Here is a 22,934-nt window from a genome sequence, read left to right on the forward strand (position 1 = left end):
CTGTTCTGTTAATATGAGAAATTTTTCATTTTAGAAATATTTATCCATTACTTTTAGACTGATACTTTTAATGGTATATAGTTGGGCAAGATAGCTCCTAAGAATTGTTCCTATTTCCTTTTTATTGGTGAATTCACCTCTTTTCATTTTTTTTATACTGTAATTGTTTTCTCTTCTTAGAAAAAATAAAATTACAAAACTTTTTTTTAACTTTAAATTATATTAAACTCTCCCTTGATTTTCAAGATTGCTATTTTGGTATTTAATTGGGGGAATTCATTGTTTTTCTAGGGTTTTTTTTTCATTTTATGCCCAATTTACTTATCTGCTCTTTTTCTCTTTTAATGATAAAAGTTTAAAGATTTAACATTTTCCCTAGGTGCTATTTAAAAATTTATCTCACAAATATTAGTTATTATTGTCATTATCTCTAATGAACTTATTGATTACTTCTATGACTTGTTTTCTGACCCACCCATTCTTTAGGATTAGGTAATTTAGTTTCCAATAAATTTTCATATAATTTTACATATAATTTATATTCTGTTATGATCATGAAATGATACATTTAATGTTTCTATTTTTCTGCATTTGTGAGGATTTTATGTCCTAATACATGATCAATTTTTGTGAAGGAGTCATGCCTAGATAAGAAAAAGGTATACTCCTTTCTATTCCCATTTGGTATCCTTTAGAGGACTATCATATTTAACTTTTCCATTCTTTTTAGGTCTGTCTTATTTATTTTTTTGGTTTGAGAGGGGTAATTTTGATCTTGCATTGTTATGATTTTATTGCTTTTATCCTCATGTAATTCATTAAACTTTACCTTTAAGAATTTGACCATGTTACTTGTTGCTTATGTATTCAATATCAATATTAATCCTTTGTCAATGATTTAATTTAGTAAAATGTAGTTTCCCTATTTCTCTCTTTCAGTTAGGTTTATTTTGCTTTTGTCTTGTCTGAGATCTTGATTGCCACTCCTCTTATACCACTGCATTTCTTTTCCCCACCTTTGCATTATTTCTTTGAAATCATTCCAACATAATAGAATAATTGATCACGATAAAATTCTGAAGGATTATTTGTATCCTCTCCCCATATAAGAATGTGAAGAGATTAAACATTTTTATTTAGTCCCTTATGATTTCTCAATTCATGCTTCTCTATAGTCCTATGCTTGAATGCTAGATGTTCTATTTTTCATCATCCTCATCACCATTCTCATCATAGCTATTTATTTATATAATGTTTGCCATGTTCCAAGGACTGTATTAACTGTATTATAATTATTATCTCATTTGATCCTCACAACAATACTGGAAGATGCTATCATTATTTCTAACTTACAGATGAGGAAACTTTATAGACGATGCAAATAGAGGTTAAATAACATGCTTGAAATTCTCCAGTTCATTAAATATTCCCTGTTCACCCTCATAAGATTATACTAAATTTTGCTGTATAGGATATTCTTGGTTATAATCCTAGATCCTTTGCCTTCTGGAATATCATATTCTAAGTCCTCTGTTTCTTTTAGTGATAGTTGCTAAATCTTTTGTATCTGATTATATATACATAGTATTTAAAGTCTTTGTGAATGCTTATAGTATTTTTTTCTTGACCTGGAAGTTCTAGATTTTTGTTATTATAGTCTTTGGAATTTTCATTTGGGTGGTTCTTTTAAGAGGTAACTACTAAATCATCTGAGTTATCTAAGTAGTTTTCTTTTATAATTTCTTGAAATATGATGCTTAGGCTCTTTTCTAAATTGTTTTTCATGGCTCAGGTACCCTGATTATTCTTAAATTATGATTTCTCAGTCTATTTTCTAGTTCAATAGTTTTTCTTATGAGATATTTCATATTTTCTTATATTTTCAGTTTTTTTTACTTTGTTTTATTATTTCTTGATGCATTATTGACTACCATTTGACCAATTCTAATTTTTAAGGAGTCATTTTCATTACTAGGTTGTTACTTCTTTTTTCACAACTTTCTTTTATAGATATAATTCCTTTTTCCATTTTTTCTTCAACCACCCCTATTTGGTTTTTAAAATAATTTTCTTTTTGCTTTTTAAAAAACTCTTCAATTTTTCTAGGAATTCTTGTTGGAGCTTGTAAATAATCTGCATTTTTTTCTTTGAGGCTTTGTTTGTAGATATTTTTGTCATTTTTTTCTGTGGTTGTGACTTGAACTTCCCTGTCACCATAGTAGATCTTTTTTTTCTTTTTTCCTCATTCTTATAACCTATGTCTTGACTTTAGATTTGATGTTTGTATTGGATTTGGCTCATTTCTGGGGATGGGCATATTTGGCCTGGACATCTGTCTTTTTATGTACTTCTGCTATTGTCTGAATTCTACAAGTTCCTGACCCAAGTTTGAGTTTGTGTGATTTGCATATAATTTAGTTTCAGTGGTCTACAGATGGTCTCAATACTGTTGGTCCTCTGGGAAGTTCTGTGGGTTCAGAGAGACTGAACTGTTTGGTTCCCCTTTGGTCTTGGTTTCCTGCCCTGGTTAGTTCATTGCCGGCTTCTTATGTACAAGGCTAAAAGATTAGAACAGACTTCTCTCTGCTCTTTGGCTCAGTCATACAGTCACTCAATCAAAAACTATTTCTAAGACTTTATCTTGGGCCAGACACTATGTTAAGTTCTGGGAATACAAAAAAGAAGCAAAATATAGTCTCTGACCTCAAGGAGCTTACAATCTGTAGGTAGAGACAACATGCAAGTAAATATAGGCAAATCAAATTACATATAGAATAAATAGGAAATAATAGAAGGAAGGCACGAGAATTAAGTGAGGTTGGGGTAGGTTTCCTATACAAGCTGAGATTTTAATTGGGACTTAAAGGAATCCAGAGAGATTAGAAATAAGACCAGGAAAAGTAGAATGTTCCTTACCTAGGGAGACAGCCAAAGAGAAATACATGGAGTCTGAGTCTTGGTCACAGACTGGGACCATCTCACTTGCTATTGCTCCTCTCTGCCTTGGCACTGTTTAAGTTTGGGGATATTTTTGTTGCTGCTGTTGTTCTTTCTGTTCTTGCCCCATCCCCCAGTCCGAGGTCACTCAGTACCCAACTATGACAGCTGGGAGGCAACAAGACCTGTCACTGGAGGTCCTATCCTCTCCTCTAGCCCAGGGCAGCCCAGATCTCATCAGACTACTTCAGCTGCCCCATCACTGCCTCCAAAGATCCCATAGACCTTACCATCTGTCTTGCCTAAATATACAGTACTCCAGAGTCCTAGCACAGCAACAAAAATATCCCTCAAATGGAACATATTATTATTAACAATTGGAGATCCTCATTTTAGAGAAGTTTAAGTGACTTGCCTGAGGTCACACTTAGTAAGAGTCCTGTTGGGATTTGAGTCCTGATTTTATGGCTTAAATCTAGTGTTCTTTTCAGTATTCTGGGATTCCTGGATTCTAAAGCAGTGGTATCAAATTTAAACAAAAATAAGGACTGCTAAACTATACATAAGGATCACTGAGGATCACATATTAATATTGCTTATGTTTTATTGTGTTCTTATTTATTTTTAATATTTCTTAATTACATTTTAATATGGCTCTGGTACACTTGGAAATGTTGTGGGTAGGACTACAGAATGGTCCTAGGAAAAAAACAAATTAGAAACAAGGGAAACAATCTCCCAGTATGGCACAATGAAAGGAACATTGGCCACTGGTTCATATCTCAACTCTATTTATTTATAATCTGTATGACTTTCCTCATTGGTAAAATGAAGGGGTTGGACAACATGGTCTCTGAGGTCCATTTCAGCTTTTTAACATTTGTATCCCAGTTCAGTTAGTTTTTTATTTATTAAGAATCTTCTATCTGCTTGGCACTAGAAAGACAATGACCAAACAAACAAAAAAAATGCAGTCCAGTATGCAGTTAAAACTTATATTCCACTTGTTGATATGTCAAAAAATGGTATAATTGGCTAACCATATTTATCCATAACTCACACAACCCTCAATCATAAGGAAATAGAATTTATGCTAAAAATCCAATCAGTTTTTAAAAACTGCCTGCCTTGTCAGTTATGTCTGACTAAATTTTGATTTGTAGAAGAGTAGCACAGAACTTAGAGTTGGCCAAAAAATGCCATATTTTTTTAATGGACCATATTTTTAGCTTTGGTCTGTCTATTCCATGAATAATATTTTAAATCTTGAGGAAAAAATGTAACTATAGCAATACTTGTACATTTTCAAAGATGTAGCTGCTAAAGACTCATTAGGTTCTTCTATTGGGTTAGTGGTTTCCATTTTGAGTACCTCCAAGGGCTTGTGGCATCATCAGCTTCACTGGAATTTTAATCACATCCTGGATGTGGAATTGTTCCATTTCCCAAAATAAATGTACCTTGGGGCAATTCCAATCACATCATTTTCTTTCAGTTTCTCAAACCTCGATTTCATGCTCTGTGGCCTTGCTAGGTATAACATCAAACTGCTCTACTTATCAGTGGGCACACAGGTGGATAGCAAAAATCACATTCTTTGAAGCTGATTTCTCCTTCTTTAGGACATGAAAAAAAAACATCATCCTGGCATATGTCCAGAATGCCCACTTTTCTATAAAGTGAATTCATATAATACAATCAACAAATCCGCCCTTTATTATAGCACAATCTATCAACATATGGCACCTATTATATTGTATAACAATTGAAATTTTCACCATCTGTTCTGTTAACTATTTTCCTCTTCTGAAGAACTGAGATAAATTTTAGAAAGTGCAATATCATTTTAAAATGTTATTAATATACATATTTAAAATTTTAATACATTTGGGATCCACTTACAGATCTTTAATTTTCATCAAGGTAGCATTCTTTCTTTCACAAGACATTCCATCTCCTAATCTCAAACATTTTTTCCAATTGTCTCTCATGCCTGGAATATTTGCCTTCATCATCTCTCTCTCCTAGATCCCCTGCTTTTCAACTAAAGCCTTACTTTCTGCAAGATACCCCCTTAATGCTAATGCTTTCCCTTTAAGACCACTTCCAATTTTATCCTGTATGAATGAATGTGCACATATATGCATATATATGCATATATAATATGTATATAATATATGTTTTTTCTTCATTCTCAAAAAAAAGACCATGACATCAGGGAGGTGATGCTATGACAAGCACATGAATGGGATCTGTGTGAGGTGGGGCTATGCTAAATCACCAGCCTTACTTTCTCCTCCAGAGCCATCTGGGTCCAGGGACCAAATATGAATCAGGATGATTGGAGACAACCCTGAAAATGAGGCAATCAGGGTTAAATGACTTCCCAAGGTCACATAGCTAGTAAGCGGCAAGTGTCTGAGTCTGGATTCGAACTCCTGTCTTCCTGATTCCAAGGACAGTGCTCTATCCACTGCTCTATCTAGCTGCACTACATCCACTCAATATTGTTTTTTAATTAGACAAATGATTCCAGGAAGAACTTTTCATGATGCATCACAATATTTAGTGACATCCACAAGTACTTTGAAGATAGATGGTTGAGCTTTTTATTAGTTTTGATGCTCTATTTTTCAAAAATGCCTGGAGTATGGCATGTAAAAATCAAATTCCAACCACTTAAGACTTATTGGATATGTTTATTTTTTTCTGTTTGTGATATTCTATATCATCATAAATGAAGAATACATATGCTATAATTAAGTCATATAACTCTTAACATATTAATTAGTATTATATAGGTTTTGGTTTTTTGTTTATACACACACGCACACACACACACACACACACACACATACACATACACCTTGTTTGTACATATTTGCATGCTGTCTCTCCACTAGTGTGTGAGCTTCTTGAGGGAATTCTTTTTCCTCTTTTATCCCCAGCATTTGACAGCAGTCTTGATAAATGCTTTTGGATGTCTTGATCATCCCCAATGCAAAACAACTCTTCAGTGATTTAGAAGATATATCTTTAAAAATTGCCTGGAATACATTAAATGTCTAGGTAAGAGTAACCAGCTAGGAAGTGTCCAGTGTGATATTTGAATCTAGATTTACTAGTTTTAGAAAAGAAAAATTTAGGAATTGCTTCTAAGGCACAAAATTTTCAGCATTAAAACAAGTCATTTATTCGTGAAAATTAACACACAATTCTTAAAAATACAAGTTCTTTTTGATTGTTTTTATAATTTTCCTTACACACACACACACACACACACACACACACACACACACACACACACACACACCAGACTTTTTTCCCCCTTTTTTTTGAGAATCTTTATTTAAGGGACAATGGGGTTAAGTGACTTGCCCAAGATCACTTGCACCGGCCCTGGAGTCAGGAGCTCCCATCAGACTCTTTTTAAGACTAAAGTTAATTCGGTCTTGCAGAAGGCCCTCTTTTTGAATATTTGAATAAAAATACTCAGAAAGTTATCTACTTAGAGTAAAATTGTGACATCAATAAATCATATTAATGACATACAAGTAGAGATTTAGACCTAGAAGGGACATCAAAGGTTACTAGTCTTAATCATTTTATAGGTAAAGAGAGGTCTAGGAGGCTGTGCCTTGCCATAAAGTAGTAAAGCCTAGAATTGAGCCCTAGTCTTCATGACGATGCTTGTCCTTCATTCTCCAAGACCATGACATCAGGGAGGTGATGCTATGATAAGTACTTGAATTGGATTTGAGTTGGGGGGGGGGGCACTGTGCTCAGTCATCAGTCTCACTTTCTCCTTCAGAACTATCTAGGTCCAGAGAGGAAGCAAGAAGACTGGAGATGCACCTGGATGTGAGTCAATTAAAGTTAAGTGACTTGCTCAAGAAGACACAGCTAGTAAGAGTCAAGTGTCTGAGGCACATTTGAACTCAGATCCTCCTGACTCCAGGACTTTTATTCTATCCACTTTGCCATCTAAATTCATGTCCTTTCTCCTACATGACCTTACCTACTTCCACTTAGTAATTTTTTTAATTAGACAAATTATTCCAGTAAGAACTTCTCATGATGGCATCACATTAGTATTTAGTGACATCTACAAGTACTTTGAAGATAGGTGGTTGAGATTTTGATTAGTTTTGATGCTTTATTTTTCAAAAATGCCTGGAGCATGGCGGGTAAAAATTATATTCCAGTTAAGGCTTACCTGAAATGGTTTTTCTGTTTGTGTAAATGAAAAATATACATGGTAGAATTGAGTCATATAATTTTTAATATGTTAATTAGTATGTTATAGGTTTTTGTTTTTGTTTTTGTTTGTTTGTTTTGTTATATTGACACAGAGGGTCCCCCTGCTGGAATCATTTGAAAATGCAAAGGAGAATTAGAATGAGTGATTTTAACTGTTTAACATAAAATTTACAAGTGTTTCTATTTTTCTAAATAAATGAGAGTTAGGCTGTCATCTTAAGGATGAAAATTCCAAATACATAAAAGGAGAATTTCTTTCTTAAAAATACAGACAAGTGGAGATTATTCATAATAAAAAATAATAAGGGAAGAAGATAGATTAAAAAGGAAGTGAAACTCAGTAAATTGCATTCATTTTAATAATAGGTTTTAAACTCCTTCAACTATCAAAACTTGTTACACAACACCAGAAGACAATTTTGAGTTTTGATTCTTTAGCTTCCTTCTTTGGCAACGGTGAAGAGGGACACATTGGGAACTCCAAATAAAACACAGTAAGATCCTGCATCATGGTTATGAAATGATCATCAAACAAAAATATTAATAGTATCCAGGGGTTAATTGGAGCATGGTAAAATCTTTTTTTTTTGTCAAGAACACATTATTTAAAAGACTTGTTTATATAGTTTTATAACTCTCTCCCTATATGTAGATATGGGGAGAATTTTATAGCTGTTTAACTATGATGCTTCTTAGAATCTGCAAAGTATTTTCTGATAATAACCCTGTGAAATTGGTGGTGTAAGTACTATTATCCCCATTTCACAGACAAAAGAACAAAGGATCTGAGAAATTAAGTGACCAAAACAATAATAAAGGCCGATGATAGGATTCAAGGCTAGGTTATCTTATTTCAATGCCTTTTCATTATGCAGCTGTACCTTTCAAATACTATTTATATTAATTTCATGTATATTATTCTGTTTGATCCTCAGTAACTATTCTATGTGGCAAACCAGGCAAGTGTTTCCAACTTATTGGCTTATTAGTTCCATGTTATTAGTTCCAAATTATTGGTTACATTTTACAGTTATGTAAATTGAGGCTTAGAGAGTTAGTAAGTGACACAACTAGGTTGCATAGAACTTCAAAAGAATTTGACTTCAAGTTCAATGCTTTTTCCCACACCACACTGCTTCTCTGGGTCATGAATATTTAAACATTAAGTATCAGCAAAACTAACACTATTATTTTGTTGAAAAATTAAGAAGTTATAAAATTATTTAGACTAATTTTCAAGAGTATTGATTAGAGAGAATTCTGAAAGGCAGAATTCAATGAAATCATGTAGAAAATCAGATGGAATATATATATATATATATATTCTTTATATAAAACATATACATGTAAATACACACACATACACAGAGTTCTACCAGTTCAGCTTCTCATATACCTTTCTTCTCTCTTACCTACCCCTCTCTAGTTCCAACAAAAACAGAATAACTCAAAACATTCTATGGTTAGTTCTTAATTATGTGTCAATGAGATGAGAGGATGGAAGAGAAGGAAATCGTAGAAGAGACTGAGAGTAGAAATGTTGGTTTAGGTCAGATCTCCATACAAGAATCAAGACATGTTTCCACAGTTAATAGAAAAGATCAAAGGTAACTTACAAACATTTAATTTCCTCGTTACTCCTTGCAGTGAGACAAGTATTCGATATTAAAACAGGTGATCCAGAAAATGGCAAAAATGATGTCATATAATTGATGTCATTCATACTCATCTAACCATATTCTTCCCTTAGCTATTCTTGTGTTTAATAACATTTGCAAGATATTTGCAGGGGAGCATTATGTGACCAAGAGTTGGTTCAAGTTAATTTATTTCATCTACAAGCTGACTGAACTGAAACCTACTTTCCCTTAAGAAAGCACCATTAGGAAAGGTTTGTAAAATGAAATGGCCAAAAAAAAAATCATCCAGAACTTGACAATTAAAAAAAATTCTCTTGAAATAATCAAATAGTTAAGGTTTAGAAAGTTGATATTAGGGTTTTTTAAACAATTGTTTATATTTTCCACCCTGTGTTTTGATAGAGCCAAGGAATACTTTAATATTTCTCATATCATTTCAATTTTATAAAGCACAAGTATTTTGCTTTTCCAAAATTTTGCTATATTTAAATTTTCTGAACACATTCATGTATTATCATGCAAGTTGATTTGGCCCCAGAATCAAACATTTTTTAATGCAGTTAATGAAACTAATAGTAGGAAAACTGGCAAAGGATACCAAATGGAAAATAATGGTCACATTTTTGACGTTTCAGGAGTGTACATTTTAGTGACTTAAATGGCAAAACCTAAAATTAGGAATTTTACAGTCACAAGCTGTTTACTCTTGGGACTCTTGAATTTGATTAGCAAAGTCTCTGAACAAATGCCATATCAGAAATACAGTCTTGGCTGTCTGTTTTGGTCTGTCTTTGACATCTTGCACTAGAATTGAATCTGAATGGCTTTATTATCCCAGTTGCAGCCTTATCATCTGCCCTACCTCTACACTCTTTAGACCTTGGAGTATTCTACACTTCCTTCTGCCTCACAGCATCCTAAAGAGGGCAAAATTTTTTTTTTCCATTTCTCTTGCATCTAAACTTTTTTTTATAAAAGCATGATCTAATAAGCAAGTATGAATGCTCTTTCATTCATCCAATTGGTAGCATGTTGAAACCCTTTGGTATTCTGAATGTGTAGGGTAGAGTGGGGGGGGGCACAGTATGTAGACTAAGAAAATTTGCATGTGAATACCTGACTTTGTTATCTATATGACCTTAAACAAGTTAATGTCTCTGGGTATCTGTGTCATCAGTTAAAGTAGAGGATTGGAGTATATGACCCTTAAAGTCTCTTCCAGCTCTTATGATCCTCTTCTTTACACATTCATGCTTAACAATGCTCTTTCTAAAATGTGGTGCCCAGACCAATACCCCAGATTTGTTTGGGTCATGATTCCCTATTAGTAGATGTTATGATTTGTAAATCAGACCAATACATTTGTTTTGGAAGTTATATTGCACTTTTTTGCAATGCACTAAAATCTTCTAGAATCTAGATCTTTTTTCAGACAAATTAGATGAGCCTAGTTGTACTTGTGAATTTTTTTAACCCATGTAGGACTTTTATATTTATTCCTAATAAATGCCATCAATGAAATGTTACGTATGAGAAACAGCAAAGCCAATTAGGCTAGACCATATAGTACACAAAAGAGGATAATATATATTAAGCCTAAAAGGATAGGTTGGGTCAAGTTGTGAGAGACTTTAAAGAGCCAAAAAGAGATGCTTGTATTTAATGCTAAAATAGGAAACCATTAAAGTCTACAAACAGCAGTGACAGTAGACTTGTACTTTAGGAATATCAACTTAGCAGCTCTGTGGAGTAGAAAATGGAGAGGGGAACATGAAATGGGGAAACCAGTAAGAAGCCTACTGTGACAGTTTAGGCAAGAGGTAATGATTATAATTAGAGGGGAAGGAAGTTGGCAAGTCACAAGTCTCCTTAGTCCATAGCAAGAGATGCTATGGAAGCAAGGATACACAAAACTTAATTAAATAGAAAAGGTGAAGGAGATAAGTTGAAAATGACTCCGAGGACATATATCTAGGTGACTGATAAGTTAGTAGTGCTCTGTACATAATAAAAGTTCAGAAGTGGGTTTTGGAGAAAAGTTAGTAAATTCTCATTGGAACATTTAAGTATGAAATGCCTATAGAATATCCAGTTGAAAAACATCCAATGGATTGAATGTTGGTGATATGAGACCAAAGCTCAATGAGAGAAGGGTGGATAAATACATAAATCACCTGCATACATCTAAATTTAACTCACAGATTTTTTTAATCTTGCTATATCCACTTTTCCTTTCAGCTTTATGTCATGTGTAAATTTGGCATGCCATCACAATCACTGATTAAAAATGTTAAACAGAATAGTGCCAAAGATGACACCTGGGGTACTATGCTAGAGCTATAGTTTTAAAATGTAACATTATGTTTGTTATATTTTAGTTTATTTTGTTATATATTTCTTAATTATATTTTGATCCAATTTAGCCTGCTGAAGCTCTATATATGAACCTCTGCCCCAGAATACTGCCAACTTTTAGGGGACACAACCATGAAATAATTCAACTAATTGGAAATCTACCTTTAATAAGATAACCTCACATTGCTCTATCTTGTCTAAAAGGACAGCATGATAAGACTTTGTCATATGCTTTGCTAACATTTAGGTTAACTATTGCATTCTCTCAATCTACCATAGATCTAGAGCTGGAAGGAACCTCTGAGGTTTTCTGGTTCAATATCTCATTTATAGATGAGGTATCAGAACCCTCAGGGAAGTTAAGTGACTTGCCCAAGGTAACAGCACTATTGTTGTGAGTAGTAGGCAGAGGTCTAACCTGGACATAGGTCCTCTGATTCCAAAATAATTACTCTGTATACCATACCACAATGCCTCACATCTTAGCCATCCTGTTTAACAAAAAAGAAATGTAATTATTTTTGCATGAGCTGTTATTGGTCCTCACATTGCCAGAGAGCCCATATTGCAGGGGTCAATGGGTTTTAACGAAAGATTAAAAAAAGATTTCCTTACAAATTCTAAAATAATTTCAGGAAGAAAAAGAGTATTTTAAAAAAACAATAATTATTTCTTTAGTCTCTGGCTTTAAATGATTTATATGAATTATGATACCATAATTTGATATTCTTAAAGTACAGAAAAGAAGCCAATATTACCATTAAAATTCATATTAAGAAACCCACTTTAAAAAGTTCGCACATTATTTAGAAGATGTTCTGGATGATTCCAGAATACTGAAGTGTGGCTTGATGTTAAATTAAGGAAAACATAATAGACAATAGAAAAAAAACTGATGAATGTATGCCAAATAAATAGGCAAGAACAATGAATTATAATATATAAAAATTCCAAATAATATGATCAAATATCAAATGCAAATTTCATGCATCACAGAAATCTAAGTTATTAAAAAAAGCATACACAATAAATATTTGGTTCAGTGAGTTTTCAGCTTTCTTTTTAAGAGAAAGATAGCTACACAGCATAAATCTACCTTTCAAATAATTGAGTTTATGGTTATCAAACACTCAGCTTCATTTAGGCATTTAATTAAGCCATTTATTGCTTCAAATGTGTCACCATGAACATTTTAATACACACTCCACAGAAGTTAAGGCCTCAATTTTCACCACCTATAGATTGTGAACCCATCACACATTTGGATTTTTTTGGTGATACCAATTTTCACAAGTACAACAAAGATTCTGAATGTGCATTTTATAAAACCAGGTGCCCTCACTGTAGACCTTGGCACATACATCACAGACAATATTAAAAGGTGGCCCTATTTTCTGGGATGAGGTAGCTGCTTCATATGTGGGGCCCAGTTATTTGTGGCAGGCATTAAAAACATTTTATCCATTACTTATCAAACTTAACAAAATTTTGGTTTACCACTTTATATATATATATTATAAAATATTTAGTTTCAGTTTAACCCTTTGTCAATGTGTAATTTTTTTCAATGGTAAAAATCAAAATGGATCTAATGAAATCCCATACATTGAAAGTAGCTCCAGTGACAAGCATATTCCTGGTTCAGAAGTCAAGAGAGTGCTGAAAATAAGATGCTATAAAAGACTTTTACCTTTGACTAATTACAGTAAGATGACTGAGCTGGACAAACTCATGCTGCACCATAGAAGAAGTATATTATATAATTCAATGGTATATTCAGACAATACGCTAATAACTAATTATCATTTCATACAGTTTTCTGAAGGCGTTATTAATAAGCTATTGATTAAAGGCGTCATTGGTGCTCACTTAAAAAGAAGCCTCATTTGCATTTATGTTACAGTAGGGTTGAGAGACATATTAGGACAGCTCAAAATCTTAGTCCTTGGAGGGACCTTAGAAATCATCTAATCCAGCCCCCTTGGATAGCATTGCATAGAACTTGCGCTATTTTCTGAAAGAGGCTTTCCATCCAGGCTTATAAAGTGGTTTTGATTAAAGATGAAATCTGATGGGCCAACCAAGTTTTCAATATAGATAGAATTCTCAAAAAAAAGAAACATTAAGGATCTTAAATACTTTTCTGCTGATCAGAAACTATGGAAAAATTATGAATTTCAATAGCACCTATGGAACAAAAATTCAGTGTTTTTACAGACATTTACAAATGCTGTAATGACAGTCACTCTGGTTTTTAAAAAAGGAAACTCAAGCTCAGAGTGTTTAAAATGACTTAGCTGTCATGCTAGTCTGGAAGAAAATAAAAAATAGAACTTAATTGTAAGCTTTTAATTCAGGGGTCTATAGTCCATTCAATAGTTGAGCATTTTGCCTTAAGACAAATGTTATAATAACCATTTTTATTATATAATTTAATTATATTTCTTTATTCTTTATACACTGAAGTAAAAGGGTATTCCTAAAAAAATAAATCTGCATTTAAAATTTACATTAAAAAGGCTTTCCTTATGTTCACATCACAAATTGCAAACAATATTAAAGAAATCACAGAACAGTCTGTATACCATGGGATCCTGACCTTTTTAGATAAAATGAGAAAGGTGAAAGATGACTGGGCTTTAGAAATTTTCGTTATTATTTGTTAAATGTGTAAAATATAAATACAAGTAATTTTAAAAAAATTTTATTTTAACACCTAATACAATTCCAATTTTAAGGATTACTTGCACAAAAAAATAAACACATTTGGTATAAAAATTTATCACTTTAACACCCTTTTCCCTCAAGCCCCCCCACCCCGCCCTCATGAACTGCATCCTATTTTGATGCAGAAACATATAAAGACTAATGGCACAAATTAGTTTTTACTCTACAGGAGTTTCTGTTTATGTACCCAAGTACTCTAGAGGACACCAGCCCACTTTATACATGAACCATTTTCTTCAGCCTGCTGAATTTAGTTTCACAAAGAAACAAAGCTATAAAGGCATTTAAAAACCATTATCTTAAATTCTTTTTAGAAGCACTGACTTTTTTTTTTGCAACCAGTTATATACATAATGTTACATAACAGCTCTGGAGTACAGTACATGCAGCAGAATATACCTGTTGAATATAAAATACTTTCTTAAAATCTTCATCGTTGGAATTCTTTGAAGATTAAATAACAGAATGCCCATTACTTTGAGAAAATGGCTGGCGAGAGTACAAATGTCTGCATATGTTGGCCACTGAAATAATCCAAGGCTAACTGGAATAGTATTTATAGCACACTGGGAGTGCATAAATAATTTACTTACATTATTAAAACACAACTAATAAAATTAATAGTTCAAGATCTTATAGGACTGCCTGTATTAATCCTTTAAGTGGTTGCCAGGAAATGTGGTTTGTTGTTTTAAAGTCCCATATAAAATGCTTTGCATGAAGTTTTTTTCCCAGGCTTATTTATGTCTACTGCCTCTTCTCTTCATTGCGGCAGTACACTGTGGACAGTACCATTTTCCTTTTGGTGCTTCTGTCAATCCAACACATCCATAATGGAACCACTCTATAGGACACTAGAAAACAAAACGGCAATGAAAATCTTTATTACTAAAAAAATAAAACCTGACAGACTATTTTAACTTAATTATTATTGTTACCATGTGATAAAAGTTTTTAGAACTGAGGGATGTGTGTTATAGTACATTACTCTCCATTAATATATGCACAGAGTGCTTTATGTTTTCAAAATATTTTACTATTTTACTATTCTGAGATGGAGACTAGCCCTTTCCTTTTACTACAAATGAGAAGAGAGAATCTCACTTCTAATGAGTTTATTTTATTCATAATCAGGATATCTATAATTAGCAATTCACTCAATTTCATTAAGTTGAAAAGTTGATATAAGGCCCTTCAAAAGCAAAGAGAAGCTAATAAGTATCTTGTATACAAGGTAATATATGTTAAGTGGTTTTTAAAATTTTGCTGTACTTTTAATTCCCTTCAAAAGTGAGGAAGCATGCTACAGATAAAAACATTTCCTCTATATAGTCACAATATTCAAAGAGGTCAGCCCTTATAAACAAAAGAAAACATAGATCCCTTGCAGTTAAACTGCTGTTCCTGATATAAAAAAAAAACATTTCTATGAAAAGAAATGGGGCATAGAGCAGTGAAGAAGTTAGTAAGTATGTTACATAAACAAAGGTTGTGCTATAATTTCACCAACTGTTCAAGTAAGAGTGTTTCTGTACCCTTTTAAAAATAATACAATGAAACTCTTTGGCAGAACCCACTCACAGCTAGGTAAGTGATTCAGGGAAGGAGAAGAGATGTTGCTGGTGCCCTTTACACTACTACTCACTCCCTAAAACACAAAAAGTATGATGAAATACAATAAACGTAAAAGTTAAATCATCCTTCTCCTTGTAACCTCAAGTTGTCTTCTAAACATCAAATTTAATTTCATCACTAAAATGTCTGCATGAACACTTAATTCTTCATTTGCCACTTTTGTAATTCAATACTCTGACTGTAACCAAATAGTAATAAGAGACAAGAAGAATGATATAAATATAGATATAGAATAAAAATTCCAGGACAATAAACATTGTTTTCTCAGAATATAATGAAACCAAATCCAAATAGGTTCCTTTCTTATAGAAAAGACTCTTTCCTAAAAAAATCTTTAAAAATAAATCAAATAACTTCTTTGTCTCTACTCCCTGAAAGTTTGCAAGCTTCCTAATAAAGTGTGGCATCTATCTTTATATCCCAAATACCTCACATAAATTAGAAAACATTTAATGTTCATCATTTATTAAGACAGTATGTGACACTGTTAAACAGATGGTAATACAATAAATGGAATAGGAATGTAATTCAAAGATATCCATAATTTCTTCACACAATCTCTTAAAGCTACTTTTCAGGGTTCTATGCCTGGTGCAAATAAAACATCATAGTTATTGTTAAATATATTTTTCTTTTGTGAGAAAGAGGTGTCAAATTTTAATCCATGAAAACTGTTGAAAGATAGTATATGTCAGAAGTTATAAAACAAGCATTATTTTTTAATACTGGGTAAATTTAAGGGCATTATTTATTTTTGGCAAATTCCAATATTACAAAAACATCCATTAACAACCATAATATACTTCTAAAGTTAGAGCCTTGCCCATTCTCTATCCATCCAAATCACTTTGCTTTTATTTCACTTATAATTTGGATATACCTATAAACATCCATGTGTTCTTCCCCAATAGGATGAAAAACCTATAAGGTAAGGGACCATTTCTCTCTCTCTCTCTTTTTTTTATATATTCTCAGTACCATGCCTTTCACATGGCAGGCACTTCATGTTTGTTGATTTATTTCAATGTCCTTGACCCAAAATTAATAACAAAAACTTTTTTCTCTGACATATAAACATAGTTTTGAGATTATAACACTGAACTAAAGGACAGACTTAAAACACACACACAAAAACTGTTTTCTATCATTCCAGTATATGTAATTTTGATACTTACATCTTGGTTATCACATCCTACCATTTCACCATAGGATACCTAATTAAAAAAAGAAATTAAATGTGAAAAATCTAATAAATACATAAAAATACACTGAATATTCAAAATACACTTACCCCTTGAAATACCTAATTTACATACTTCTTAGACAAATCTTAAACATAATTTCCTTTGATTCTTATATATAAATGGCCAACCCACTTGGGTGACCTCTCCCTCTTCTCTTTGCTAATACTGACATTGAGATTTTCCTCTTTCCATCTTTCTCCTACCCACTGCTACCTGAAACTACTTAATCCAACTTGTGCTTTGCTGTTCATCTGACTTCAGGAACTTTGAGGATTAGAAGCCAACAATGACATTACTAAGGGAAAGAGATGGTAAGTCTCTGGAAGATTCTTTTCGCTATCTTCCTATTTTTACTAACAACCTTCCCCCAATCCATCTCATCACTCTCATTCAACTCAGGAGGTCCTACTCTCCAACTCAGGCCTAAGGATGCTATTCTAAATTTATATGAATTTTAATCCTTAGGGTGCATTAATGCCTTGGGGTGGGGTAATAGGAGAGGGAAGTAGAGGAGATAAAGAACTAAGCAAAGGAGAAACTTTTTAAACTTTCCACTGGAATAAACCTCCTACCACTATCAATACTACAGGGTGGAAAGACTCTGAATACAGTCCTGATAAGATTGTCTTATCAACTCTCTGAAGATCAATTTAGTTAAGTACAGAGAAAATCATCACAAAAGGGGTGGTCAATATAAAAAGTCCTGATCTCCCTATCTGCAGTAAGCTTGGAAAAGCAGTGAAAAAGCAAAGATCAACTGCTAAGAATGAGTTTTTGGATTACTTAACAAAGACTAGTGTAGCTGTTGGTATGCAATGTAAGATTTTTGTCCAATAACTAACAAGCTAATATCAATAATATTCTGTTTATATTCTATCAATTTTTGTTTATATTATATCAATTATATCAATAATATATATTGTTTGTTTATATTATAAACAAAATGAGAAGAAATAAAAAATGTATAGCTCAACAGAAGAACAGTCCAGAGGTTCTCCTTGGACAGATGAATAAAGGAGTTAGTGCAGATGGTTTTATTATGTGCTCAAAGTAAAAGAAAAAACATTTTATGGCACATTTGGTCATCTTGTCTTGAGGTAAACCGATCACCAGGAAGATAATTACAGTTTATAGACCAACATTATAGAAGATGAAGCAGTAGAGATTTTTGAAGAATTGGACAAAGTCCAAGTAATAGAAGCCCTATTACTCTATGACTTCAATGCAAGAGTATGCATAGGAAAGGAAAAAAAAATTTTTTAGGTTTTTTTTTTTTGCAAGGCAAACGGGGTTAAGTGGCTTGTCCAAGGCCACACAGCTAGGTACTCCAGGGCCAGTGCTTTATCCACTATGCCACCTAGCCACCCCAAAAGGAAAATTTTTGAAATCAAGTTTGGAATTAAGAAGTGTAAGAGTCCCCAAACTAGCAAACTATGCAGAAACTTCATACCTGCATATCACAAATAATTTCTTTAAGAAGGGAATTGGAAGGTGCTAGAGCATCAGACATGCAAAAAAAAAATTGAAACTGACTACATTTTTGACTAGAAAATGCTGAAATATTGTTTTGGAAGTCATTCTGAATTCACTGTCTTGTATATTGTAAAATTAGTCATTGGTTAGAATAAACAGCAACAACAGCACTCAAAAAGATAAGGCAAAAACTGAATATAATTTTAAAAAAATCTTTGATTTATTTTAAGCAAAATATTAGTTTAAAAAAAAAGAGGGAAATGGGCAAAGATAAAGATAACAACTTTCCTAACTACTGTTCCTAAGAGATGTTTGAACAATGCAAAAACTGGCACAAGAAGCCCAGAAACTGTCTCAGAGGCTTAACTTGAAAAGGGAAAGTAACATGAGACCAAGCTAAATCAGATTATACTGAATATTTAAAGATGAAACTAGAAGAACAATAAGTAGATATGAAGTAGAACACATCTATCAGCATTTCTAAAGTGACCTGCTTCCTTGGTAAATGAAATCATTAAAACTGTACTGTCATCACCTCAATAAATAATGTGATATGATAAGAAGTGAAAATAATACTGAGGGAGATGAAATCAGGAAGGACAGTTAGATATGAATAAATATATAAGAAAGTCAATCTTCAAGTAATGTTAATAGAATTCATAAATCAGTTTTCAAGATCCCAAAGATAGTAAGTAGTGGCAAAGATCATAGATAGAATTATTACTAAAAAGAAGATACTGAAAATATATTAACTATCAATCTACACATCTACTCTCCTATCTCTATAAAACTATTCTGAGGATGATCTATTTATACACCAAGAGTGTTCTTCATGAAAATATAAGAATTAATCAGGTAGCCTTTCCAGATAATTCTTTATAACAAACTATAGCTTCAGTCACAAAACCGAGCAATTTAGGTATCAAAAGATCTCGCTGCTTGTTAATCACAAAACCAAATAATATATTTATCTCCCTTGTACAATTTAATATTATGCAAAGTCCTATAATAAATGCAACTGATGAGGTATGCTTTTCAACCATCAGCAAGTGAAGAATGAATAAAATATAGAACATATGTTTGTGAAAAGATATTCACACTGTAGAGAATGTTTCATACTAAGTCCTAACAGAAGAGGAATTCTGATATATGGTGAGTTATTTCCAAAGCTCCTATTTCTGAATGACTTTGTACTGAGTTGCACTATACACCAAAACACTGGATCTCTTATAAAAGCCATGATAACTTAAAACAACAACAACAAAAAGCTTAGTAATCCATGTAGGGAAAAAAAAGTGGATGAAGAACATATATTACTCAGATACTGATACATCATTAGACAGGAAGCCCATTAAAACTTAGTCTCTCAGTGTGTCAAACTATGTATGAGCTGGGCACAAAATTCAACAGGATCAAATAAAGCTAGACTGAATTTGGGAAAATGTAGCCCTTTTAATCATTCCATGTTGTTCAGGGTTGAAAAAGGCCCACTCTAAACTCTATTAACTCATATTTTAAACACCAATTTTATTCCAGTGATCCTGTATGGTTGCATATCACAGAAAACCACATTAATCACAACAGCATGTGATATGAAAGACAACAGAAAATGTACTTCATCTAAGTAGGCAATGATATTTCTTGCCCACTAGAAAGGATATAAACAATCATCAAGGACATTTAAAGACCAGAAACTAAGATGGACTGATTATATAGTAAAAAGCAGGAATAATAAATGGACAATTCAAGGCATACAGTGGGAAGCAAAAAATATTTTAGAAAGCAGAGGAAGAAAACCAATATAATAAAAATGAAAATTCTAGTTAACTAATCTACTTATTCAATGACATCCCAATTAAATTATCAAAAACCTATTTTAATAACCTAGAAAAATAACGATAAAATTCATTTGTTAGAATAAAAGGTCAAGAATATCAAAAGAATTAATGAAAAAATATAAAAGACAGAGGTTTAGTAGAATCAAATAGCTATACTATAAGGAGGTAACTATCAAAAGTATCTGGTACTGATGAAGAAACAGAGGTAAATTAGTGGAACAGAGGAGACATACAACACACAGTAATAAATTATAAGAACCTAGTGTTTAACAAAAGTAAAAATTTATGCTTTTGGGATAAGAATGCACTATTTGGTAAAATTTGTGGGGAAAATAGAAAACAGTCTGGCAGAAACTGGGAAGAGATCAATATCTTACATCATTTAACAAAATAAGGCCAAAATGGAAATAATACCTAGATATAATTACATTAAATTAAAAAGGTTTTTAAAAAAACCTTTATAGACAATAAAGGTCTCATATATCAAATATATAAAGAATTTTGTCACATTTGTAAGAGTATGAGTCAATCCCCAACTGATAGTCAAAGGACATGAATAGTTTTTCAATGGAGAAATCAAAACTATATAAAGTCATATCAAAAAATGTTCTAAATCATTACTGACTAGAAAAATGGAAATTTAAACAACTTTAGGATATCATCTCAGGGGCAGCTAGGTGGTACAGTGGATAGAGCACTGGCCCTGGAGTCAGGAGGATCGGAGTTCAAATCTGACCTCAGACACTTAATAATTGCCTAGCTGTGTTTGGGCAAGTCAACTTAACCCCATTGCCTTGTTAAAAAAAAAACAGCTATCATCTCACACCTATCAGATTGCATAAAATGAGAGAAGAGAAAATAAATACTGGAGGGGATGTGGAAAAACTGAAATACTAACCCACTGATGATGGAACTATGAACTGATTTCAACTATTGTGAAGAACAATCTGGAATTACTATTAAACTGATTTTAGCCCAACAATACCACGATTAGGTCTGTTTCCCAAGATGAGGTTGAAAAAGGAAAAGAATCTCTATATTCTAAAATATTTATAGCAGTTCTCTTTGTGGTGGCAAAGAAATGAAAATTGAGGGGGATGCAGGTCAATTGGAGATTGGTTAAGCAAGTTGTGGTATATGAATGTAATGGAAAAGTACTGCACTGTAAGAAATAATGAGATGGTTAATTTTAAAAAATATGCAGACTTGTATGAAATAATGAAAAGTGAAGGGAGTTGAACCAAGAGAATGTTGTATACAATAATAGCAATATTGTTAGAAGAGTGGTTGTGATCACCAACTTATTCTGAGTATTATAAATATTCAGATCAACTATAAAGGTCCTATAATTCCTAGAAGGAAGATGCTATACACCCCCACCCCCCAAAAAAAACTGTAAATAAAAGAATGCATATCATGGTTTTACATATATTTATGTCTGCATCAAATGATAGCCTTCTCTAGTGTGGTGTGGGGAAGGAGGGAGACAGGAGGGAGACAATTCGGAACTTAAAGCTCAACAAAAGCAAACAAATAAAAATCAGAAGAAGGCTTCCAGGACATCAAGTAGATTTTTTATGGATGATTTACATGAAAACACAGACAAGAACTGCACTGAATGATGTGTGAATAGATTTTGACCTTAACTGATATTAGAATCTACACATAAGTAGGATCAAAGATTCATTAAAATATGGTTATTAACAGTACAAATTCTTAGAAAAATCCAAAGAGAGGGTGTGTGTGTGTGTGTTTGTGTTTGTGTGTTTGTGTGTGTGTATGTGTGTGTGTGTGTGAAAATGTCAATCTCAGAAGAGTAGGAGAAATCAAATTTTGCTTTTCTGTAATGGGCTGGGGGACACTGGTTGGGAAAAAAAACTGATGGTGACAACAGAAAGGGAAGCAGATCTTTTAAGAGAAAAGAAATGGAGTTTAATTTTAAGAAATCTCTGTTTCTTAGTCTTTACCTCACAACACAAAGTCACCACTTTGTACATGGAACTGGGAACGTTAATTGTTTCCAATGTGGGAAAGGATGTTACAGACTCCTGGTTTCCTCAGTAAGAAATCTGAATACATTTTCTCAAAGAAATATTTTTATGAAGTTTCATTTCCATAGTAATAGTGGTTCAGATCTTCAGCTTAAATAGGTCACATACTTAAAAAGAATTGAAGTGGGTAGGAAGGAGACCCACTTCGACCTTGCTATGATATTGCTTCTCTAGGAAAGTGGTCCATAGTTCAAAATGACTATGAACTATTAACACAGTACTTCTAAAACCCTGGAACTACTTATGCTCAGGAAATATGAAAAATAAAACCAAAAAATTTTGCAAAGTAATCTTTACATTAAAAAAAGTAAAATATAGGGTCTCAGTTCCCAAATTCTTATGTACAAATGAAGTAAAAATAGGATATTTACCAAGATGATGAATACAAGTGAAGCACACATTACTACCTGCATTTAACAGAAGATTATTAAGATTTGCTTCTTTTTGGAAGACAAACATAAAGTTCTTACTTTTGCCCTCAAAGTTTCAGGCTAAATGCTGAGCATTCAGCAAAGTAGCTTCTGATTATGACACTTCTGCACTTTCATAGACTAATCTACCTCCCTCCTAACAAAATAAGGAATAAATAGTATATAAACAGCATATAAATTTGCTTCTAGAATTTTTCCATTTCATCAAAGGTCAATATGAATCTTTCTTTTAGGATTTTTTTTTTTTTGCAAGGCAATGGGGTTAAGTGGCTTGCCCAAGGCTACACGGCTAGATAATTATTAAGTGTCTGAGACCAGATTTGAACCCAAGTACTCCTGACTC

General features: G+C 32.7%; 1 protein-coding gene across 3 annotated transcripts in view; it reads right to left on the bottom strand.

The window, feature by feature from the left end:
- Positions 1–9,148: 9,148 nt before the first annotated feature.
- ING3 (inhibitor of growth family member 3) overlaps positions 9,149–22,934 on the bottom strand; it is a 50,004-nt gene continuing 36,218 nt past the window's right edge. The window contains exons 10-11 of one of the 3 annotated variants that reach the window (XM_074193822.1): positions 16,730–16,768; positions 9,149–14,773 (exon numbers count right to left, since the gene is read on the bottom strand). In XM_074193822.1, coding sequence (XP_074049923.1) covers positions 14,657–14,773; positions 16,730–16,768 — 156 coding nt within the window. In that variant the 3' untranslated portion in view covers positions 9,149–14,656. The remainder of the gene's footprint in view (positions 14,774–16,729; positions 16,769–22,934) is intronic. The other 2 variants (XM_074193821.1, XM_074193823.1) reach the window with 2 other exon arrangements.

This window comes from Macrotis lagotis, chromosome 7 (genome assembly GCF_037893015.1).
Source record: "Macrotis lagotis isolate mMagLag1 chromosome 7, bilby.v1.9.chrom.fasta, whole genome shotgun sequence".
NCBI classification, from domain to species: Eukaryota; Metazoa; Chordata; class Mammalia; order Peramelemorphia; family Peramelidae; genus Macrotis; species Macrotis lagotis.